The sequence below is a fragment of the Magallana gigas genome, chromosome 7, assembly GCF_963853765.1.
Source record: "Magallana gigas chromosome 7, xbMagGiga1.1, whole genome shotgun sequence".
In the NCBI taxonomy this organism is placed as follows: Eukaryota; Metazoa; Mollusca; class Bivalvia; order Ostreida; family Ostreidae; genus Magallana; species Magallana gigas.
Genome location: NC_088859.1, coordinates 43,730,571 through 43,751,158, shown reverse-complemented (window position 1 = coordinate 43,751,158; position 20,588 = coordinate 43,730,571). Strand labels below are relative to the sequence as shown.

The window sequence follows — 20,588 nt, the reverse complement described above, 5'->3', positions numbered from 1 at the left end:
AATATTTTGGTCAATCATTAAAAATGCACCAGTAAACCATTTTATACATAAAAAATAAATACAAAATTTTTGGTCTCAAATCGTGTCCATGTCTCTTTAAGGAAATAAAGAAAAAATTACTAAAACATGTAAAAGCGCTAGCGGTATTTCATCTATCAGAAGTAATACAACTCTAGTAAAATCATGCAACTGAAAACATTCAGAGTCTATGAATATCTAACATTTTAGCAAACAATTTATTTTCTTAAAAAATATGAAGATCAGTTATTTCATCGATGCAGTAAAAATGAATATGAAATGGTATGCATTCCATTGTTTTTAAATGATCGTCCCAATCAACTGCTTTTCTTTCCTTGGAAATGGCGGCAGATGCTTTGTAGGTCGGGGTTGTCGTTCATGATACTGATGGTGTTCTCCTTAATGCGCTGAGGGGCCTCAGTATCGTTAAAGGGGTGGATGTTTAAAGCACTTCTCCGGACTCTGAAGACAAGACCCACATCAGTTCTAGCTGCTGCTTTTGGAAGAGGTTTTGTTTGGAACAAATCTGCGGAAAAAAAATATAAATGATCACACCCATCGTCGGATCATCCATCGTCGGATACCCACGGGTGATCGCGTCTTTTATTTATCACCCGGTGATAAGTAAAAGACGCGATCACCCGTGGGTATCCGACGATGGATCACACCGTACACTCTTGATAACTTACGCGCGGATCTAAATAGGGGAGTGGGTGTTAGCCCCTCTTCTAAAATTTAGTTTTACACAATAGGCATTGGACCACCCCTCCCCAAACAAACAACACACTACGTGACGAATTCTGATCATTTTAAGTGTCAATTGTAGGTCAATCACTGTGGATATTTTAGTCTTGACTGATGATAATTTGGTAAAAATTTAACCTTTTGCAGAAACACTTGATTGATCGAGGAGTTAAATACACTCGCACACGTAAATTAATGAAGAAAAACGCAGTGCCTTAACATCGTCGCAAACCACAGCCATTATGTACGTTCCTCGCCCATCTGGAGACGATGAAGTCTTTATGAATAAAGTTTCTTATTGATGAGAGAAAGAGAGCAGGGTCAGTCTCCTTCCATCTTCGTTAGCCAAGTGTCCGATTCGTTAGAAAACTTGGCTAGCGAAGATGGGATCTCTCTTTCACTCGAACACATGAGGACGTTGGGCACGAATATATACCAAGAAGGGTAACTCTAATTGATTTACCATTGTACTGGGCCCCGATTCCGCGGAAGGCAGGGCGGTATCTCTGTTCGTAGAGTTTGGCGACAGAAATTTTCGCGTTCTCTGTGTCCTTATCAGATGGCTCTTTGGGTTGTTCTGTCTGGGGTGACCGCCTGTTTACCAGCGCCAGAACCCCGAAATGTGGACTAGAACGGCTGGCAGATGTGACGTCACTGTGGCGTTTTCTTGTAGACGATGAGGATCCCATCAAGTTGATAGCACCTGCTACAGAAAAGGTTTTGTGGTGCCGGTGTTAGTGAGTTTTGAAATAAACGGTATAAGTTATATGAGAAACATTTCAATTAAATGTATACTCGGGTGCCAAAAGTATATCAATTTTTTCTTTTCACTATATACTAGTATTTAATTGAAAACCAACATTTTTTCAAAGAATCGTTAAAAAGTAACCACTGAATTGATTTTTAAAAGACTTGAAGTGATAAATTCAGAATTTCTCTAGCTTCTTTTGCATAATATTTAAATATTTGTTCAAACTCCGGTCATTGAAATTTGACATTTACAATTCAAAGGAAGATTTTTCATTGCAAAAGCCAATAGATATACAGTGTATAGTAGAGCTCTTAAAATTATATTTGTGTTGTGTTTAAAATATCAAATTTTACATATGAGTTGACAAAAAAAATTCAATGTATGTCAAAAAATGCAAATTGAATCTATTTTAGTTAGTATCAATTTCTTCAAAATCGGACAAATAACAACAGAAAAACGTTTTTAAATAAATATTATTTTCAATGAAATATATAAGGAAAAAGAAAAAAAACTGACGTACCTTTGGCACGCGAGTGTATTAAATAAACGCTAATTATGGACGAAAATAATTACATGAAAAAAATAACACAATGGCCACTATATAAAAATGCATGTACATGCAATAAAATTTGGATGACATGGCAAACAACCTCTTAAATTGAACAAATGATGGCAGATACTGAATTCAAGCGCAACTTATATTTTATAGAGGTGTCGAATCGTTATTCAGAATATGATTTTCATATCTTGTGTATGACGTATAAAAGTTTTGCAATATTCATTTCGCCAATTTAATTGGAATAAAAGGAACCAACTATAAATGTTGCTTTCTTTTTATAAAATTTTTTACGAAATGATAATGCAATGATACCTTTTCTGTTACGAAGGTAATAAGAAGTTAACATTATATAAATAGTGCCTGTTTGGGAGGGTAACAGTTGAAATTGACACCCCAAGAAAACCATTGTCAACCGACGCGAAGCGGAGGTTGACAATGATTTTCGAGGGGTGTCAATTTCAACAGTTACCCTCCCAAACAGGCACAATTTATTTTATTATGCTGAATGTCCTAATTTCAAAGAAAAAATTATTGCTTTAAAACAGAAATAAAGTGAATTCTACGGCGAACCGTACGCGCATAATTTACGCGCATGTAACAATTCGTTGTGTTACCCGTTGCCAAGTGTGTTGCTAACGCTGAGGGTAATAGAACGGATTACCAACTGCGTCTAAACCAATCAGATTTCAGTATTTAACATGAAAGTATAATAAAAAAAATATGGCTTACTTTTTTTTTTTTACATCTTACGGAAACATAACTCTACAGAAACAGCCAGACTGTAACCTACACGCCCGGTTTATCGATTGTTCGAAACCTACAGCGACTGAAACTGACAGGAAACAGCCAGACTTTAATATACGTTTATCGATTGGTCAAAACCTACAGCGACCAAGGAAAAATCACAGGCTATACGAAATACATGTAATCGTGATGATGTCAGACTCAAATCCCATAGGAGACGATTAGGCTGTTTCTTTTAGCTATCTTACTGATATATTTACATCTACCGAGTATGATTCTTTCTATTTCTTACGGAAACTTATAGTTAATTCGCAGCTTTATCGAAACAGCCACACTAAAATCTACAAGTCCCGTTTATCGATTGGTCGAAATCTCCAGCGGCTGAAACTGACGACTGAAATGTACACGCCTTGTTTATCCATTGGTCGAAACCTGCAACGACCAAAGAAAAATCACGGACTGCACGAAATAATCATGATGATGCCAGACTCAAAGACTCACAGGAAAATATTTGCTTGTTTCTTTTAGCTAACGTACTGATGTACATTAACAGTAATTTAGTGAATTTTTCTTAGTTTTTATAATCAATTTATTAATTAGTTAAAAGAAAGATGTAAATATATACAATAACATGCTTTCTTTGATGGTTCATGCGGATTATGAAGGTAGCAATCATTGCAGAAAAATACTTCACAACAGCGCTCATGTAGTTCATTCCTTGGTACATTAATAAGTACATTAACAATACCTTGGTCAATACGTATATATGCATATATGATATAAACTATAATGTAACAGAGACAAATACTGCCTCCGCTGAGGTTTGAACCAGGGTCCCAGCACAAACGGTACCAATGGCCAAGCCCACTATCCAGAGTTATATAGTAGGAATGTCATAAATCTAACTCTGTCACACTATATAGTAATGTTTATGCTCATTGGGTATCAGTATATATATACAATATTTGATTAAGTATTAAAGCTTTCCAGATATAACATCCAATTTGGTAAACATATTCAAATTGAAATAATGATAATTGAAAGAAGTTGAAATTACCAATTTTCTGAAAGTGAATTAATTTTTTTTTTTAGTTATCAATTCATTTTTTAACACTGTGAAAAGAAGTTTGCGTTTTTAACTATGATTTTGAATAAATAAGAAGAGAATCAGAGCAGTCTCTCTTAAATCGTGTAGTCAGTGTGTTCTCGGCCCTTTAAAGTTGCATGATAACGATTTGATTTGATATGATGTAAAATTGATCATAGGTATTCTGATTACTATTCATTATGACTTTAAATGTTATGTCAAGAAAAGTTTGATTTCACTAAAATTATACGGAAAAAAGATCATGGTGTCATAATGTATAATTCCATTTTTTGGTCTAAACCTACAAGTAAGCCTGCTTGCTAAAAACACTTTATGTTTTGCAAGGAGTATTGATAAAGTAAAGTTTGCTAACATAAGATTTAAGTTAACGCATATTAGAAAAAATACAATAGGCCTATATAATATCTTACCATTTTTGATCATTAACAATACTTGTGACGTCACAATGATGTGACGAGGTAAGAAAGATAACTCTGACCGTCTTCATTGGCGTTGTGCTGAAATAGAGCTAGAGTAATCAATACTTTTTAATTTTGCACATATTTAAAATATATCTACAGTGTGTATACTAATAAATATTTAGGATTTTCTTTATTTTCTTTGTTTACCAAATCAATCGTTCTTTAGGGGGGTCGATATCAAATATAATTTATACGTTGCAAAAAATCAAGTCTATCAAAAAAATCAACACGTTTAACTTGATAAAGTTTTGAAAAGCTCTACGCCAATACCGTTGTTATTAAAATACTAAACGTTTTTAAATTTATTGATTTAATGCTTAAATAAAGCGCTAAGAATAAGCAATGACAACACAAACAATTACACAATGGGGAAAGTCCCTACTTCAGGACACCCAAGATGAAAGATGCCACATACTTGTAATAAATGGTTAATGGCTACAAAAACAACATTTAACTATCAACTCACTATCAAAATAATATGCTTAAAATTAAAGCTCGTTTAACAAAGGCCTAAAAAGAAAAAGACGGGCATCCACTGTAGGGGACGGTTTGTGTTCTCAAGATTGACTGAACAAATTAATTAAATAGATACTTCTTACGGGAAAATAAAATCGGGGGGGGGGGGGGGGGGGTTAAAAGAAAAAACAGACTGTGTAAGAAAACCTTTTTTAGTGTAAAAGTAAAATGTTGATGATGAGCAAAATAGATATATAAAAGCAAATACATACATGTATAACAAAATAGTAAGCTCATTGTTCTCGAACAATCTCATTATTTCTAATGTTTTACGCATTTTTGTCTCGGTTAAATCAATACAATCTATTCCCTTAATTCTCCCTTATTAAAGAAATTTGATGTTAAAATATATAGGTGTTTAAAATTTTCTATTTGACCTTGACCTTTGACCGCTTTGCTTATTTTGATCGGCCAAAGTGGTCCGGAGCCTCTACAAAGTATGATTCAAAAGATGTGTGTTTTTTTATTTAAATTTTTTAGGGGGAAATCACTGCCGAAAGGAAACATGGATTTATTTTGCATGAAAACAATTCAGATTTAAAATTTTCATAAGTGAACTGATAAGATTGTTAATGTTTTAGACTCTATCTCTAATGGTTTTATAAAAGCGTTTCATTCAATATTGCAAAGCGACAATAATCTTTAACTACTTCAAGGTGGGAACTGAAGGGCTAAATTTTGTAACGTCTTTAAAAGAAGTACCACTATATTCGTAATAAAGTCTATCTGTATCATCCAAAATAAAGCGATACAAAAACTCAATAATACGTGGATTGTTTTAATGACCTTGACCTTGCAAAGGACCATTTGATGCCATTTTAACTTTAATTTCCAATTATGTAAAGAAAAAGAAAATGTTTCAATAAAAGCTGTCTCAGCAAGAAGAAGAAGATACATAAAAAATACAGAAGGTCACCTTAGAGGTTGAAAAACCTATAAAGTACAAGTAACACGCGATGGCTTGAAATTCGATCGCTCGAAGTTCTTGATTTCTCGAAGTAAAATGCCGGTCCCGCTTCCTTTCTCTGTAGATATAACTCTATGTAACTTAAAACGGATACGAAAGATGATAGTTCACTGAACATAGATATGAATTGAATAGTGTCAAGGTCATTTTTAATAAAAGTGTATAGGTGCTCTACTGGGAATTCATCTTAGTACAGTCATTTAGCTAAATCATGCGAATAGAGCGGAATAACTTCGACCCATGAATTCTCTTTGTACTTTGTTCTTCTGTCAGTAACCACTATCACCATATCTTCCCATTTGTGGTCACTTAAGTTAAAATGTTGCCGATGGGTTCTTTTATTTTTCTTGATTTCGATGTTGGAACGATAGTTTATCTGAATCTTTAAGACCTGACACTTACAGATACTTATTGTTTCTGGCTTTTCAGTCCGTTATACGCTGTATATATATATATTTACAACAATAAAAACACCCAAGGCAACCTCAGTTTTCTATTGGCGGATGTAGAGGGAGGAAATTCTTTTGTTTGTTTGCAATTATTGCATATTAATCTTAACAAATATAAATAATTAGGTATAGTCATGTCCTCCTGTTGCTCATTCAAAGAAGCAACATCTGATCTAAAGATAATAAAGCTCTCAAGGTCTCTTTAATTTCAAACTATTTAAAGACCTAAACTCTACTCAACCTCCTCTCAAAACATTTCTACATCTCTTTGATCATATGACAAAACCTATTGCATTATATGCATGGTGGTGAAATTTGGGGAACCCTTAAATCATGCATACAAGAAAGAGACAATCATTTATATGATATCTTTAAAACTTGAGAAATGGAAAACCTAAATTTGAAATTTTGTTAATATCTCTTGGGAGCTGGGATGTATTTTTCATTAATTCAAAGCATCTTATTATAATTGCATAGATTGGAATTATGTGATGAATCTTCCCTGTTTCACAATGCGAATAAAGAAAATATTAATCTTATTCTATCCAGTGTTAACTGTTGGTACAAAAGTGTAGTCTATTTTAGCAAGAAAATAAATATTTCACTATCTGAATGTAAAAAGTACAAAAGCACATGTTTTAAACATAAAGTTAAGAAATATTTATGAAAACATTTCTTAAACTACTGGACAGTAAAAGGTAAAGAGGGACACAATTCTGGAAAACTTGATACTTATATTTGTATAAAGAAAATTTTACAATGGAAACATTGTTTATTCAATCTCATGAAAAAAAGAAAACACTTTGTAGATTCAGAATAAGTGCACACGGCTTATGAGTTAAAAGAGGTAGATATGAACTTGTAAAAAAAAATAATACTGGTAAAAGAATTCATTTAGAAAGAAACAAAAGGACATGTTTATTAAGTAACAAAATTGTGTAGAAGATAAATGTCACTTTCCTACTGACTGTCCATATATATATAGATGGAAGAAATTCCATTATGTCTCAATACTTAACAAAAAATTAATACTTTTATCAATTAATGTCCAATGAAGACAAAACAATACGTACAAAGTTCAGTGAATTTCTAATTGATGCTTTCAAAAAAAGACAGAATACTTTGAGATCTAAGTGAACTAATGAAATACTTATACAGACCATGATACCACCATTGTATATGTAATTAGCTACTTTTCTGACTACATAGATATGTATATTAATATGTTATGACATACTGATGTACATTTGCCCAGCTGTTACATGTTCATGCATGTGTATGGATTATTTTGTAGCTAGAGTCTCTTAGAAATTTCTCTCTAATAATTGCAATTGTGTATGCCCTCTGGGCCAAAAATTGGAAATAAAACTATTACTATTAAACTTTAAAACAAACTCAGCTTCTTCCATACCGAGACCCCACCTTTGAAAAGATCCGCACTTGGCTGTTGGATCTTGGATCTGAAAAAAAAACTCTGCCCCTTCCCATTTTGAAAAAAAAACCCAAAAATACTATGCCCCAGCTTGCTTCATGACCTTGGATCAGGTCATAGTAGTTACATACATACATAATAACATAAAATTACCCACCCGATGAGAAAGCAATTTCAAGTTTAAAAAATCATTCTCTACTGTATATATACATTGTAATAAGGCCAATTCAGAAAAATCACAAGTTTGAATTTATTCCGGTTCAAATTCCGGTTTGAACCAAAGGAATTTTAGTCCCGATTTGGTAAATTTGGCTTTGTACACTGTTACATTTATTTGAAACCATTGACGCCTTTTCCAGATACACAAGCTAGAAACCAAGCACTAAGAAACAGAAATTTGATTTATATATCTATTATACAGCAGAAATTAATCTTGGTCAACGTAATACAGGCCATTAACCAAAATTCCGACGGATTTAAAGTTGGAATAATGGTTTCTATTGCAACAGATTATTCTTTTCATATTGAAATGTATTCTAGTAAACCGTGTTAATATATCAGTATCTATAACGACTTCTAACCTTCTTGTATTACATGTATAACACAAAAAATAACGAGGATAATCGTCCCATAAATTGATATACCTGGGGTATCACGTAGCAAGTAAACAAATTTGTAAACACGCATCTGATCTTATCACATATATTTTGGCAGGAGTGCACCAAGACCTTCAAATAACACCAAACGATCACACCACCTCTAAACGCGCCAATTAAGGAGCAAATTAAACGTGTATGTGTTAGACCACACAAAACGTTGAACGTAATTTTCAAACATTGATTCGAAGTAACGAGTAAGTGACAAACTGGAATAGAAATGGAAACTGTTTACATTATCGGCTCCTGGTCTATCTATATCTAATTTTAAGATAAATATGCCTCTCCGCCAAAAGCGTTTCGTCATTGTGATTTGGAATAAAAGTGAAATGTCATGTTGACATTGTAGATAAATACATCACAAATAAAAGTAATTTAAAGTATTGTAACTTTCCATTAAGTTTACATACAGACTTTTTATATAATGCAATATAATTTTGGGTCGTGTATCGACCATAAGGAATCGATGTTTGAAGAAATAGAGCATTTGTGTAGTCATCCATAAAAAGCTACATTTATGTGACCAGGGCAAACGGAACACCCCGGTAGTGGTATTGTCCAGACCGTTTACTAGCGTTTTTCCTGTGGGAAATAAAGAAGAATATCTTTTTCTTGTTCCCAGCTAGTTATAATACAAGTCCATTGTACAACTGTAAATAACAGGTCTTGGAATAACTGATACACGAGTTTTAAAAAAAATTGTATTCAGAACGATAGCATATTTACATAAACTGTCAACACCGATTACATTATTCTGTATTTTCAAGTTAAAAACAGTGTAAGTGTGTCCATAGCGACATACGACTCCCTTTGTATATTGACCAACGCGTATTTCAAACCAATGCCTGGAACTCGGTCAAATCAGAAAATAAAATTGATTTTTAAAAAATTTCACTTAATTATGATTTAGGGTGGTGGAAACTTGATAAACACACAAAATGCCATTTATAAAGAATATATCAGACGTGTGGAATTTTTCTTCTTATTTGGTCTGAAAAATCCTTTAATATAAGTAAATTTTCTGTATTAAGAAAGTTTCGAATATGAATAGTATTCACTCAAAGGCCAAATATTTAGAATTTTAGGGCTACGCGTGAAAATTACAATTTTTTTTTGCATTATAAGCCTAAAAAAATGTTAGAATCTGATATTATAGATTACTTACTCTCACTAAAGACTGCAAAATAGTGCAATCCTATACTGCAATGGAAAGGTTTTTTTTCAATTTACTGACCCTTTATAAATTGGAAAGAAGTTTTTTAACATACCGTGAGAGACTAAAGATTTAATTAATTTGTTAGATACAATGACACCAAGTTCTATGAACATTTGTCGATTTCAAACTTCAAAAATATAAAACATAATGAAAATACAGGTGTACATGTATTTATGACGTAATGACATAAAATTTACTCCAACCTTTCTGTACTAAACGTGTTAGAAAAAAGTATCCTGCTTCGTCTGTCCATAAATATGTACATCTTCCGTTCGATCTATCTCTTGAAAGGATTTTACAGACTGTTTTTCACCTAATTTACAACTTTTCGTGGAGCTAGTAAACTGGTTTAAGTTTTGATTAGAATTTTAATTCAAATCTTTTTCTACTTTTTTACTCTTTCGTTAAGTTTTTTTATGACAATATGACAGGGAGTGGGAACATTTTTAAGCATCAATTTACCTGGGAGTGATTTTCTTTTACAATAGTACACAGCTTCATTGAACATGACATCTTTGCAGCAGAATTGTCCAGCGTTTGACACATCAATTATTTCTTGACCTCGGCATAATCATTATCGGATCAACTTACCTAGACGCAAGTTAGCTGATTTTTTTCTCATCAAAGAGGTTGAACGGTAATTTAGACTTTTGTTAGAGAAATGAAATATGTGCTTTGTTCATTTACACGTACCGAAAAGGTAGGTGAAACATGTTCCATATAAAATCAGAAATAACATCATTGGCATTGAAAAAAAAATTGACTAAATTATTCACATTGGTATTTATTTTCGATAAATTTACTTTGAGATATCAATAATTTTAATTTTCTAGAATTTCCACCCCTCCAATATCTGCGCATGGACTGCATCAACACATGCCAGGCTTTTGTTTCAGTAGTGTACTATATGATGATAATTGATGATAATGTATTTTGAAATAATATCTCCTGCGCGGTCATCATAGGTGTTAGAGGGGGTGGTGGAGGTAGGTAGATGTATTGACCCCCCCCCCCTTTCACAAATTCCTTGTCCCCCTATACTTGATGGGGAAAACTTCCATCACAGAAAGGTAGACACAAGTGCATGTGGATGTGTATTGCATATTGAAGGCAGCACTGGGCTGTCGTATCAAAGTCAGAGCTGGATAAGCTTCTCCAATACCCCATGCAAGCGAAGCATGGAAAACCACCAACCGTTACCATTACACCATTCACCCGATTAAGGTTAATACATATCAAGGTTGTCTTTTCTTTTCAGCTTATATACTAAAACTTTGTTTTTAATAGAAGACAATATAGAGTTAGGAAAAATGGCGCACACCTTTTTTCAATTCGTAGTGTTTTTATTTGGAAAACTGCACTTTGAAAGAGGTAGGAATTCAATATATAGATATACATGTACATATCTTTAAAATTATACATACATATATTACTTTTGTCTGTACTTAACTTATGTACAAATAGATATATTTAGATTACTTTTGTGATGACGGCATTGTAATTTACCTAAATCAATGAGGTTTTTTTTAAATATATGTAGACTTGGGAAAACAAATCGAATTTTCAGGTTTCGCTTGCTTGACGTTCTAAATCAAACTGTTACTAGGCTATCAATTCGTCGTACGTAGAGTGTTTGATATAAATTAATAAATCGCTGTGCATTATGCATACGTTGTTTGTTCAGACAAAATAAAATGTCGTTTTACGTCTCAGTTTCCTTATATAATTTTAATGTTTCTTGAACTCTTTGAAGTTCAAGACTTTTTTGCATTATACCCCGTCGTAAAGTTTTCCTTGACCCCTCTAAAACACCATCGTCAAAAGCTTTTTGCATAAAACTCAGCCATAAATTTACACTTGAACCACTTACAACATCCATCCATCTCTCTCTCTCTCTCTCTCTCTCTCTCTCTCTCTCTCTCTCTCTCTCTCTCTCTCTCTCTCTCTCTCTCTCTCTGTGTGTGTTAAAAACACATATCTACTTTTAAAAAAGGAACGCTGATAGAAATGATTAATAATCATAACTCTTATACACAGTATCAGGTGCTAGCTGGTCATACGAGGGGACAAATGGTCCTTCTTATTGGAAGGATAACAACCCAATATGTAACGGTCAGTCGCAGTCCCCGATCAATCTACCACCCTTGGCCGAGGTAAAATATGACAGGAAACTCACTCCTTTCCGGCTGCACGACTTCGACAAGCCGGGCTCTGTGTACAACCTAACCATGAAGAACAACAAACATACTGGTAAGTGTGGACGTGCCACGCCCACCAGTGCACAAACAACAAGTACACTGGTAAGTGTCGCCAAGTACACTGGTAAGTGTCGACGTGCCTTGCCCAAGAGGCTGTGCACAAACAACAGTACACTGCTAAGTGTCGACGTGCCACGCCCACCAGTCTGTGCATAAACGACAAGTACACTGATAAGTGTCGCCGAGTACACTGGTAAGTGTCACTGTTTCACGCCCACCAGGCTGTACACAAACACCAATACACTGGTAGGTGTCGACGTGCCACGCCCACCAGACTATGCGCAAATACCATACACTGATAGTGTCACTGTGTCACGCCCACCAGGCTGTGCACAAACACCAATAAAATGTACTGGTAAGTGTTACCGTGTCACGCCCACCAGGCTGTACACAAACACCTATACATTAGTAAGTGTCGACGTGCCACGCCCACCAGACGTTGCACAAACATAATGCACTGGTAGGTGTCGACGTGCCACGCCCACCAGACTGTGCACAAACATAATGCATTGGTAAGTGTGTAATGTGTCACGCCCACCTTTTTCACTAATAGGAATTTACTTTTAAAAAAAGGACACAGGAAAGAGACACTAAAGAAGTTTCGATTAAGTATATACTAGATTAACATGCAATATACTTGGTTTCAAAATATGCAATTTGATACAATGTATTCATACGTGCGTGTATTTTCATCAAAAGTTCAGGTGGACGTTGAGGGCGGATCCACTTTGATGGTGTCGGGTGGAGGGTTGATTCACTCCACATACAAAGTGGCGCAGTTCCACTTCCACTGGGGCAGCGACAACACCAAAGGATCTGAGCACACTTACAATGGAATCTCTTATCCCATGGAGGTATTCGGCAACCACTCTTAATGCAGTCACTTGGTAGCTTGTAATAAATGGTGGTACATGTAAACACCGAAATGGCCGTTTGAATTTTCATTCCCACATGATTAACAGTCACCCTTGAAAAAAAATTTCTCAAAACATTCCGAGAAAATTGGAATTAAAACAGTGTATAAATTTGATTACAGTGTATTTGATTTTTTTTATCCATTGAATTAAACACAATACCTTTGTACTATAACACCCATGCACAAAGTTTAATTTATATATGATTTCAAAAAAAAAACCCTGGTTCGAGAAACGTAATGTTGTAAGAAGTTGAGAGGGGGCATTAAGGGTGTTTACAGAACGTGTTTTCTCTCCGTTTCCTGTAGCTTCACATTGTGACCTTTGACAGTCGTTACAGCTCGATCTCAGAAGCTGCAGACAAAAGCTCCGGACTAGCCGTCTTGGGTTTCTTTTTTGAGGCAAGTGGTTCTATAAATTGCACATAAAACAACCTGATATATGGCAACATTGCCTGTAAAGTCTTCTCTTTTGTTGAGCAATGTTTGCTCTTTTGGTAATTACGGCGTACTTAAACATCTCGTTTTGATCCGGACATTTTTATTAGATTAACGACGACAAAAACTGTAACTACTCTCCCTTGGTGGATCTTATGATGAACGTAGCAGCAGGAGGTAAGTTCAAACAGGCAAACAGGTGTCGGAACACCTCGGGTATCTATGATGCATGTACTTAAAATGTGCAAAGGACCTGAGAATCTCGACTGTTTCGTTAAATCTTTTAAATGCATAAAATGTTCTCATCTATGTATGCATTAAATGTTTTTTGTTCTTTAACAAAAAGGGACAACTGTTTCTCTCCCTGATTTTAAATTGCGCCATCTGATGCCTATGATGTTTGGCGACTACTTCCGGTATGATGGCAGTCTAACCACGCCTCCCTGCTATCAATCGGTGCAATGGACAGTGTTTTGGCAGAAAATTCATATTTCCTCCGCCCAGGTGTGTTTAGATGTTAACAAATATACTATTTGGGATTCAAACAAAATCTAATTTCTTTTAGTATCCTATTCTACTTCATTTGTTTGTTGCTTGCAGATGGCTAAGTTCAGGCAGTTGTATGGAGATACGCAGTCTTATAGCTTATCCAATAACTACCGCCCAGTTCAGCCTCTTAATGGTCGCTCAGTCAGGACTAACGTCAACATTCTAGAAACTGCATCCGGTTCCGGTCATGTGTTCCAAAACAATGTGATAGTTTTCTTTATGATTATGTTTCCTTTTATCATGTCTTGCTTTTAAATTTACCGGGGTTTTGTTTATCTACATAATCGAAATATTTTAAATTCTCATTATTTTTGTACAATCTATGTTGACATATCATTTAACTTTGTTGCACTAGTGTTTTAAAAGATGAAATCAGTTAGTGTGTCACAAAAAACATTGATTATGGACGCAATGGCCCAAATGACATGCCAGTATTGTGTGTGCCGTTGTCTGTATAGATACTTTGAAACCTGAACATGTATTGTGTTCAACGCGTATTATGCCTTAAGTTTCAAGTGTCAAACATTCATAAAAAACAATAGAAAAAGAAACAAGTATCGTGTAGCCGTGTAATCTCAAGATAATAGAACTGGAACGATAATTAAGGGGGGGCTTAGCCCCCTCCCCCCCCCCCCCCCTACGGATTAGGAATTTCGTGATTTTTGAAGGAAAAAAAATTTGGTAGGTAATATTTTTGGGAGTTGATTTTAATCAACTCTCCTATGCAGTTACTCTGGCAAACCGAAAGTGAAACAGTGTTTGGACCTAAGCACAAATCATCACCGCTGACAAGACTTAGTTCTTGAAAATAATAGAAAAATTCGATGTAATGTATGCTGAAACATTGTTTTTTTTAAGGAAACTTAACTATAAATACTTTGAAAATAGTCAGATTTTATATAATACGAACAGTTTAGATATTTTTGTAGTCCTACGCCAGAGTTTAATAAACAACCAGACGCTCGCGATCGGCTGTCTCCATAAATCTCTGACAAGCAGAGAGGCTCTCTTGCAAATCGCAACTTCTCGGGCCTTTCCGGCAATCTCGGAGACAATGTGTTTTTTCGAGCTTGCCGGAAAGGTCCGAGAAGCTGCGATTGGCTCTCTTGCTTGTCGGAGATTAACGGAGACAGCTGAGCGTCTGGTTGAACGAGACTAGAGTTCGATATCAATAGTGCCTGGATCCATACGATTCTTAGAATTGGTTCAATTACTAATACATACATGTAGTTTGAAATCTATCTTCAAATATTACACAACATGATTCATATGGGGTTTCTTGAAATTCTTGTCGGTAAAGTCTGAAAATTCATAATAAAAAAGGCAATTCAAGTACAGACTAGAAACTAATTGCCATGCAAGATAAGTTGATTTTAAAATAAATTATAATCGATAAAATCAACTCCCGTCAGTACTTCAGTACTTTGATTTTTTACTGGAGCTACAGGAATACTCCCCCCCCCCCCCGGATTAGGATTTTCAATTTGTTTCCGACGCCAGTGCAAAGTATACATACTTGAATATAAGTCACAAATTTTGGTTAATTCTTTAGTTTTTTTTGTGAAGATATCATTACGCAAGTATGTTATTTTATTTGTACGACACATTTATTCCAGGATTGTTTATGATACTAAAACATTCTGACGTGTGTTGTTAATAATAAATCAAAACTCAAACACAACACTGTCTATATACTGTCTATATAACATGTATAACAAGATGAAAGTAACATTTTGAAAGGAAGATGAGATTTTGAATTTCCCCACAGATATCTTCAGTTTAATTTGTAGGATATCAAATTATAATAATAAAATAATGATTATAATAATTTTTTTTATTAAAAACTTTTATATTGATATCTTGAAGTTTTCTTTTATTCTTGAAAAAGCGTAGAATCCCAAAATGGCAGTATTGATGTTTAAGAGTTTCTTCCTAGTTCAGCACGCGATTTGCGACTGTTCTTTCCAGCCATGTGTGAAGGTCGACGTTTTGGTATCTGCCATTGCTAACAATAGCACGTTAACAATTGATTTAGCCTAGAGATTCAGATAATTAGGCTACTGGTACATGGAAATATACCAAGCATAAAGGCCATCTACCTCCTGTTACAAAAAAACGACTGATTTGTGACAGCTTCAAAGTATTTGTTTTGAAATGCCTCTTGCGTTTAAACACATTAAAAGTAATCCAAGTCTGTGCCAGTTTAGTTAAAGAGAATTATATGCGCATGCACCTTCTAGTTATCAATTTCAGAATCTGGACTATAAAAGGGACAACATTCGAAACGAATTGTCACCTTGACCTAAATTGGGGATAAAATGACTTTGCATTTACATGCAATAAGGATGCTTAAAAGATGATAAAACTACCGTGATCCGAGATAAGATAGATTTGAAGACTTGAGGCCTAGTTATTTGAAATGTACGTTAACCTTTTCAGAAGTTTTAGACAAATATTAGACGGACAGACAGAGGGAAGGACGTACAGACGAACAGACATAATGCCCCATACAAATATTCGACCATTGAAGCATTTGAATCAGTGGAACTATAATTGCATTTATCTAATTAATTTCAAATTATTTAAAATCTTTATGACTACTAGAGCCTTCACTATGTTTTTTGATAACTGCTTATCAGGAGTTGGTGATAGTCTCAATGAGTTTGAATCACAGGGATAAAAAACATTTCAAAGAATCGAGCTTTGACCTTCACCCATGACTCAGAAATTGTCTTGTTTAAGGGTCACTTTACAACCCTTAACTACAAGCACGCATTTACCATAGTATAAAGTCTGAACCAAAATGGTCATGGAAAGGGGAAGGTCAAGGCCGTAACTGAAACTTGGATGATGTCACAACATGCCCCTTACCCACCAGCACTTTTTATGTGAAGTAATCAGAGGGGGCTAAAATGGTCCGGACAAGGATTTTAAACGATCTAGAATTCGAAAAAGGCGTGGTTTGGAGTCATTGCACAGCATTTACCTAAAAACTTTCTGTGAGTTAAGCATGAGCCAGTTTTAGTCAATGAAAATATATATTAAATATTAACATTTTGACAAACCGTTCAATTGATATTCGCTATTGATTCTTTTAGGACAATGCAAAAACAAAGTATTGAAGTACTGACGGGAGTTGATTTTATTGATAATCATGATAATTTATTTTAAAATCAATGATATGTTATTTCGCATGGCAATGGTTGAATAATTTCGCATATTTCCGTCCAAATATTCCGGGCTAGACGGAAAACCCATAAGAATCATGATGTGTAATATTTAAAATTAGATTTACCCCTCGAACTCAATAATGCATTAAAATTTGACTATTTTCGCACTTAGTGTTGTTAGCGGTGATGGTTTGTGCTTAGGTCCATACACCGTTTACTTCCAGTTTGCCAGAGTAACTGCATAGGAGAGTTGATTAAAATCAACTCCCAAAGAGGGCATTTTTATGCCGACAGTTTCAAAAGTTTAAGAAAGGAAGTATCTCTGCCCCCCCCCCCCCCACCCCCAATTAAAATATGAAGATTCAGCAAAGTGATTTTTTTCGGGTAGGTCTGCCTCTTCCTCTCCCAACTTAACCCCCCCCCACCCCCCAAAGCTATGTGCCTGTCCTCCTCTTGTAAAAGACATTCAATGGGCGTAGTATTAAGTGTATTGTATCAGGGGGTAATACGTTCCGGACAAGTGCCGTTGGACAGGCAGACAGGTTAGACTAAGTGTGTAGCATCGTTGAGGTTCGGGAAAGTATCTTGTAAGACAGTTTATTTTAGATCATACAATCATGTATATACATCTTCCTTTCCATTGTCAGCGAAATATGTTCATAAAAACTAGACAAAGGAATGATCACCGCTGTGACAATACCCGCTGTCAAGGTGATGGTAAAGATACACGCGATTAACATCGGTCATCAACCTATCTGCCTCGGCAGTGCCTAAAGGTTGTACCCAGCATATCATTTACAGTAACCTCTCGTCCTTCAGAGATTTGTATGAATCGTTCATCCGTAACCTCTTTGGTATATCAGAATTCAATCATTCATATTTCACATCCCAAATAACCGGTTTTCAGATATATTTAATTACTGACATTATTAGTGTGCATATAATCTTTTACGCCGATCCTTTTTTTCAGGTATTCTTTGACATTAAGGATCACATTGCCTCAAAATAGATAAATTGCACGACCGAACCCAGATCGTCTTTAAACCCCGCTTTAAAGTCTTAAAATGAAGTATTTTACAATGTTTAAGGGGATTTTTCCCACGCCGGTGGTTTTTGTCGTTGAAATGAATTCATTTTATGTCCATTTGAATTCTTAATCCACGGGTATAGTTCTGCTTTTAAATCATTTACTTTTTGGTCATATTTATGTTTTCATTTAAAGTCCATTAAACTTAAAGGACCATGTAAAAATTTGTATTCACTCGCCAGTAAGACGGAGAATGAATTGGAGACAGCTAAACTCTCGACTGCCAAAGTATGCGTGGAAGGGGGTTGTTAGAAATAACCTTATTTCGATAAAATGCCCTAACGTCACCTTTACTCGGAAGATGAAAAAAAGTTCAGAGTGATAAGCGCAGATAGCATCATAATAAATATAAGAACCTTTGAATGATGCAAGCCGTAAAAACACCTCACACTGAATTGTTATCATCACATTTCAGAAATGAATGGCAAATTATTATCATATTATGCAAAAGAAACGCAAACCATTTTTTATCTTTTGAGTATAAGTCAAAAATTGAATTTGTAATCATTTTTTCGGGGTCGTGAAAAATGTTGGTTTTTCAATGAAACGTTTATTGAAAAGGCGAAATTTGAGATCATACCTCTTGCCTAAGTAACTTTAGATGTATTGATTTAATTACTTTCATGATACAGTCTGCACGCGTGTGTTTGATTGACAGATTTTAGATACTAAGCAGCTTAAGGTGTTTACTCATATGCAAGATTTTAAAGTAAAAAAGAAAAAAAAGAAACCGCCATCCCTCTATCTCGAACGTATATTTTCAAATTTCATGTTATAAAATATATTCTTCAAAACTGCGACAACGTTTCTCTTTTGGCTAAACTATGTTACGAACACATCACAGTTTAGCGAAAAAGAAAAAAAACCCCCAGTCTTTACTATGAGGGGTGCTTTGGCGGATCCAGAGGGGGGGGGGGGGTTCCGGGGGTCGGAACCCCCCCTTTCTCTGGGACAAATGAATTTTTTTTTAAACTTTTAATGCCTATTTAAAGACAATTTCCCCATTTATAATATAAATACTCTAAAAATCTCAAATAAATGCTTATAAAATTGCTTATTTATAGAATTTCGTACAACGTACCGTAATTTTGTTCCTATATGAAAAAAACCTATCGATATTTTTTTATCGAAATAAAGTACTCTCCTTCAGCAACCGGTGTTTACTACACCGAATAAACACGTGGGTTATGCTATTTTTCTGGAATGCTAGCTACCCTCATACCCACATGAGACACAAAAAAGCCGTTTTTGTTGTTGTTTTTTTGTTTCCAACAATCGGAAATTCTGTTACAAAACTACCGTGTAAAAAGGTTATATATGTAAACCATTATGAAAATGCAGAACTTTTCAAAACTTTCCTAAATACATGTATGATCGCATCTGTACTACTGCCGGATTATGTAGCGCACCCATTACAGAAGTACCCTGGGACAACAATTGCTTGTACCATTGTATTACACATGTACCATATACATGTATTCAGCAGATAAATTATCCCCATTCTTTTGTCATATCGGATCATTTAGACCTTTATTTAAGAAGGCAATCGATAGAAATCAAAATCGATAAATAATTCAGAATTTAAACATCAAAGACATAAAAAATTACCAACAAAATCCATTTTTATAATAACTTGTCGTAATTAGTTCGTTCGAATTATTTTTTGTTCTTTAATGTTTCTTTTCTATTAAGCATAGACGCACGTTCTTATTGCTGGATACTTGTTTTTTTTTTTAAGGCTAGAAATTATGCAAATCTTCTTTACCTAAACCAAAACAGCAAAACGCTCAATAATGCAGGGCGCTCTGCTGTTGAAATAGATGTGATATAGATAGTGACTTGATAAATGTTTATTAAATTTACGCACGGAAAACTTTCAAAAAGTCATTGTTTATTGACAAGTAATGAATTTTGCACGTATTGATTTTCATCAATTGGAACCCCCCCCTTTTCCAAATTGCTGGATCCGCCTCTGGGATGAGTCAGCTCTTGGTATGGAGCAAAGAAGGCAAATTATTGTGTCGCCAGATCCCATGCTGCTTCTAAATACACGATATGGAGAGCTCACTGCTGTGTGACATCGTTTAATGAGGCGAATACATGCTGGAAGTCGTGAAATCCATGGGCGTTCTATTCAATAATTTATTTTAAATGTGATTTGATTTTCCAGAAAATAGCATTGTGTGATTTTTTGACCCCGGGAGTTTAAAGCATGGACAGACCACTTTTATTGTTAGTAAAATGATAATATTTATAGACTGGACAAAGCCTGAATAAAGTGCTAACTATGCAAAAAAAGGAACTTGTGCTATTTAGTTCAATGGCTAGTTGATACATGTTTATGTACTTAAATGACCAGCTGACATGACCTGGTGATTGGGCTGTTAATATCAAAGTGAACATCTTTTGCGACAAATCCATCTAGACTAGCATTTCCAATATAACCCCCTCTCTCTCCTTTCTATCTATCTATGTATCTCTCTATCTATGTATCTATCTATCTATCTATCTATCTATCGATCGAATAGATGCACACGACAAAAGTATCCTTC

The 20,588-nt window shown here is 34.8% G+C and overlaps 2 protein-coding genes across 2 annotated transcripts; one reads left to right on the top strand and one right to left on the bottom strand.

Annotated features, from left to right (window-relative positions):
- Positions 1 to 329: 329 nt before the first annotated feature.
- LOC105335516 (uncharacterized) lies at positions 330 to 4,423 on the bottom strand. Its single transcript, XM_011439426.4, has 3 exons — positions 4,335 to 4,423; positions 1,226 to 1,468; positions 330 to 544 (listed from the first exon to the last, which is right to left on the bottom strand). The coding sequence occupies exons 1-3, from the start codon at positions 4,345 to 4,347 to the stop codon at positions 336 to 338; spliced, it is 465 nt and encodes a 154-aa protein (XP_011437728.1). The 5' UTR covers positions 4,348 to 4,423; the 3' UTR covers positions 330 to 335.
- A 6,405-nt stretch (positions 4,424 to 10,828) lies between these two features.
- Positions 10,829 to 15,637, top strand: LOC105335517 (carbonic anhydrase 1). The gene is made up of 7 exons (XM_011439428.4): positions 10,829 to 10,992; positions 11,659 to 11,871; positions 12,579 to 12,733; positions 13,102 to 13,194; positions 13,341 to 13,407; positions 13,577 to 13,734; positions 13,831 to 15,637. Exons 1-7 carry the CDS (start codon positions 10,932 to 10,934, stop codon positions 14,032 to 14,034), a joined length of 951 nt encoding a protein of 316 aa, XP_011437730.1. The 5' UTR covers positions 10,829 to 10,931; the 3' UTR covers positions 14,035 to 15,637.
- The last annotated feature ends 4,951 nt before the right edge of the window (positions 15,638 to 20,588 follow it).

Coding starts and splice junctions, on each gene's coding strand:
- LOC105335516 (XM_011439426.4), bottom strand. Junction 545..1,225: donor AATCGGGGCCCAGTACAATG/GTAAATCAATTA, acceptor TTTTTTCCGCAG/ATTTGTTCCAAACAAAACCT.
- LOC105335517 (XM_011439428.4), top strand. CDS start 10,932: ATGGCGCACACCTTTTTTCAATTCGTAGTGTTTTTATTTGGAAAACTG. Junction 10,993..11,658: donor AAAACTGCACTTTGAAAGAG/GTAGGAATTCAA, acceptor TCTTATACACAG/TATCAGGTGCTAGCTGGTCA. Junction 11,872..12,578: donor GAAGAACAACAAACATACTG/GTAAGTGTGGAC, acceptor TTTCATCAAAAG/TTCAGGTGGACGTTGAGGGC.